General features: G+C 39.2%; 1 protein-coding gene across 1 annotated transcript; it reads right to left on the reverse strand.

Annotated features, from left to right (window-relative positions):
* Window positions 1-2296: 2296 nt before the first annotated feature.
* Window positions 2297-3793, reverse strand: LOC112048837 (fork head domain transcription factor slp2-like). The gene has a single exon (XM_024086515.2). It carries the CDS (start codon window positions 3698-3700, stop codon window positions 2741-2743), a length of 960 nt encoding a protein of 319 aa, XP_023942283.1. The 5' UTR covers window positions 3701-3793; the 3' UTR covers window positions 2297-2740.
* Window positions 3794-4646: the final 853 nt, after the last annotated feature.

Raw genomic sequence — 4646 nt, forward strand, 5'->3', positions numbered from 1 at the left:
ATAAAAATAGTTTATATAAAGGTAAAAACCCAGTGTAAAACAAACATAATAATAATAACAATACAAAAATAGTAATTAAAATTGACATTACACTAACTTAGTGGAGCTTGTAAAATACACTATTGTTTGCGAGTCGGGTCGAAGCTTGAGGGCCAAGAGCTTCAGGGTGAGAACCTTCTCATAATGTTCATCAAGGAGGCCTTCTGTACCTATCTGACCCGCGATCCAACAACCAAGCGAAAGATTCTCAAAGTTGAAGCTTTTTAATATACCTATAGCCTATAGGTAACACCATTGGCAGGAACCCTATAAACAACTATCAGGACAACGGTTGGAACAACAATCTGTAATAGGTAATATAGTAAGCAACCAGTATTTTGTTACTTTTCCGTATCAGCATTTACTAAAGTTTTTAAAACTGTTCATTACTAAATTGCATTATTTATTAAGTGTTAACAATTCTTTACCTTTTCATTTATAATCCATATTAATATAATATTTACCGTTTTGTACAGGTATACATAGCTATGAGTAGTTCCATGAAGTCTTCTTTCTCCACTTTGCTATTTGAATTAAGAAATCTTCCAAAATTATGTGTTTACCTGGTATTTATGTTTAACATAGTATTAAGCGATTATGTTATTATTTGTGTTGAGGAAAGATGAGCTTAAACATTGTTTTCGTTGGTAATTTTACGGCGCCTGTCTAAAGATTAACACTTTTTTTAAATTAACTACTTAGATATATCTACTTACCTGGTTATAAGTAAGTATACTTATTAAAATTTGTAAGTATCTGGTAAAGCGTTTTTCTATTTAATCGATTTAACAACTTAAGATAATTACCGTTAATATTCTATTAACAAGATATTAATATCTGAATTGGGTATTCAGAGATGTAATGAATAGAGTAGGATTACAATAATTATTATGAATATAACCTATACCTAATAATATATTTTAATAATCCTAGCCCACATAAAAGTTAATAAATTAAAGAAAAATTGACTCTTAACTTGCAATGTGTTAGGAAGGTCATTATTACCGAACAAAATTTAAATTTTCAAAATTCAAAATTCAATCAGTTATTAAATGCCAAAATAAGTGTTAATGTTAAATAATAATTTATGAGGAACATGTTGTTTAATTTTGGTATTATCTTCGAGATAAAATTGATTAATAAGGTACACTTTATCTCTATATCTATCAAAATAATAAAAGGACAAAACAAACAGAAACATATATTCGTACCTACTTATGCCTCACCAAGTAAATATGAGGAAGTAGAATAGAAAAGACAGTCTTATCGCACAGTAGTAATGTAATCATATTATTATAAAAATTCTTCAATTAAATATTTACCTAATTATATTTTTTAAATATTACCTAAACACTGAATGGGTGTAATCTTCGACCATGGTGCAATAGATAATTGTTCATCTTCCTACGGAAAAACTAAATCGCAAGCTTATAAGTTCTAGGCCTAAACGTGCCTTTTCTATGTATTAGATTTATAAACAGAATAGGCACTTGTACTAATTGGATATGTTAATGAGGTGGATTTAAGACTAAGTAATGATTGATAAATGTGCAATAATTATTATTTTTTCGGTGTAAGACATGTGATACCTAAGTCCTCATGAATCATATTTTAAAGTTCTTTGCCTGTAATCTGTTTTAATTTCGATATATTCCCTTTAATTCTTATTATCGGAGTTAATTTAAGTTTTCCACCAGTATATTTCATAATCCCTGTAGCTGCAATACTATGATGTACTTATGCTATTACCTAGTTATTATCCTTCGTAAGTAGGTACCTACTTACCTACTCGAAGTAAGTAGATCAAACGGTAGTATTTGTATTCAAAAGCGTTATTATTTATTTCTTTGTCAAATAATATAAATTGATTGGTATGTCTGTTATCTCTTTGTATGTTTGTCTTCTATAATCTCAGGTTTAAAACTATTTATCCGATTATTATAAAACTTGTTGTCTACACTGAGAGATAACTTTCTAAGAAAGGCCTTTTCTGAATTATGAAATTAGATTAGATACAGCTTATAATATAAGCCTTTAATATGCATTGAAACTCATTCTAAGAAGTTACTTAACAATGAAATAATACCCAATAAATTTTTGATTAAGCATATTTGCCAATAATGTAATTTTAATAATGGGCGCTAGGATTTAAATTAATTATTTTATAAGTAGGTACCTCTACCTATGTAGATGGGCAAATGATCGCAGAATTGATCAGCAAATTATAATAATAAGGATATTAATTAAAAGAAATGTGTAAAGGAGAAATACTTTTTGTTTATTCGTTTACATACGTTATCTTAGGTCTAATAGTTCAATAAATATACAACTTTGGAGATATTTACAATTATACAATAATAGAATAGAATATGACATCAACAAACAACAGCGGAATGCTACGGACAACAACTAACTACCGTACCGCACACGAGATTGCGTACTCTTCAGACTCTCCACCAGAGATGCGCGAGGAAACTTTACAAATATCTCAATAAACGACTGAGGAAATGACTGCTTCAGTTCCGGTAGACCATCTTTATTTTCATCTAATTTTCCTCGCACATATTTGGATTGCACGTCCTTAATACTCGACACTGGTACTATTCATTAGACTAACTAAAACTAAATCACAGATTCAACGTTCCCACTCGGAAGTGTCAGCCTCTTTGAGATTACTTTCCCGTCGTTCGCGTCAGGTCACTCACTGCCGCGTCAGAACTGTCACAGGTTTGTAGATGTGCGGCGTCAGCGGGTGGTGCGACGGCGACGGGAGCTCGGGGCTCGACGAGCCGGACGTGGGGGGCGAGTGCATCATCGGCGGGGACGGCGGCAGCAGCGGGGACGTCTGCGCCATCGCCGCGGACCCCAGCTGAGAGCTCTGCATCAGAGACTGCCCGAAGAACGGAGCGCCTTGCAGCCTTTCGGGGGAGTACAGCGCTGGCGAATACGGCAGGCCGTTGTAGCCCATGTCTCTGAAGGCGGGGTGCACTGCGCTCGGCGCCACCGGCGGGGTCTTCATCTGCATCGGCGCGTACCGCTGGTAGAGCAGCTGGGAGTACAGGCCGACCAGCTGCGTGTACGCCGGCGGGTAGGGGCCGGCGAGCGGCGCGCCGGGGAACAGCGGCCGCTTGAAGCAGGCGAGGCGCGAGCGGCCCGTGAGCGCGGAGCGGCGGCGCAGCTTGCCCGTCGTGCCGCCTATGAACACGTCCTCCGCCGACGCGTCCAGCATCCAGTAGTTGCCCTTGCCGGGGTCGTCGTAGTGCCGCGGCACTTTCACGAAGCACTTGTTGAGGCTGAGGTTGTGGCGGATGGAGTTCTGCCAGCCCTGCCGGTTCTCCCGGTAGTAGGGGAAGTTGGTCATGATGTACTCGTAGATGCCGTTGAGCGTGAGCCGCTTCTCCGGGCTGTTGCGGATGGCCATCATGATGAGGGCGTTGTAGCTGTAGGCCGGCTTCTCGTGCTTCTTGTCCTTCTTGTCGTCGTCTTCCTTGGGCTTGGTGCAGTCGACCGGCTCCGTGCCCGTCACGTCGAGCTCGGAGTCGCTGAGGTCGGCCTCCGACGGGGTGGCGGTGGAGGACGCGGCGGGCGAGGGGGGAGGTTTCGCCGCCGCGTGGTTCATCAGTATGGCGTTTATACTGAAATCTCCTTCGAACTTCACCATGTTGGATACACTTGTGAACACTAGTAGCGAATGACTGAACGCGCTGCGCGTGTGCGCTGACTGCGAGCGGCGAGCAGACTGGCGGGCGCGGAGGCGGGCGGGGATATTTATACGGCGCGGGAATATCTCCGCCTCGGAAGCTTTGGGCGCGCTCGCCGACCAATCGCGAAGCGAGCTTTTCTCTACATAGAGCCCCGCCCCTCGCTCCAGTGCACCCCGCGCCCCCCGCCCGCCCCCCGCGAGCCCCCTCTCGAGCTTCACTCGTCGTGTTGCATTCGACGATTCGACTCTACATTTTATTTTATCTGCACTTGAAGCGCAAGTTTTATTCCTTTTATTAGATCACGCTTACAGTTGCCCGTGCTTACGTTGAATACGTTGCTGGTAAAGTGAGATTCTTCCATACATATGAAATACTTGAGTGACTGATTGACAGACACCATAATCCCGAAACCATGAAAATTGGGCAGTTATTTTAGAAAAGTTTGTATAATAATAATTATTAAATTATAATATAATAAAGAAAATAAAATTAAATTATACACTGGTTTAGAAAATAACGGTTTAGAAAAAAACGTGTAATATAAAACAAAACTTTCTGGGTAGTTTGGGGATGTAAGTAATTAAGTAGATGTCCAACAAATATGGTAGGTAAGTAATTGAAGACCTAAATATTGACTTAAAAATGAAAGTTTAATAGGAATTGTTTGCATAAAAACTTAAGTTAAAAAATTAATGAAATATCTACTTACTTACCAAAGTAAACAATTTTATGTGCTATTTGTACTGTGTGTTATTTTGCTTTTTAAATTCTTACATTGTGCGGGACTTCTATTCCGGGAAAAATAGAAAACCCACTTGTTGATTATTATCAAACAAACTTACTTCTGTTCCGCTTTTGACTAATAATTATGTTTTCATTATTTATATAAATAATTTTAGGACA

This window comes from Bicyclus anynana, chromosome 9 (genome assembly GCF_947172395.1).
Source record: "Bicyclus anynana chromosome 9, ilBicAnyn1.1, whole genome shotgun sequence".
Lineage (NCBI taxonomy): Eukaryota > Metazoa > Arthropoda > Insecta > Lepidoptera > Nymphalidae > Bicyclus > Bicyclus anynana.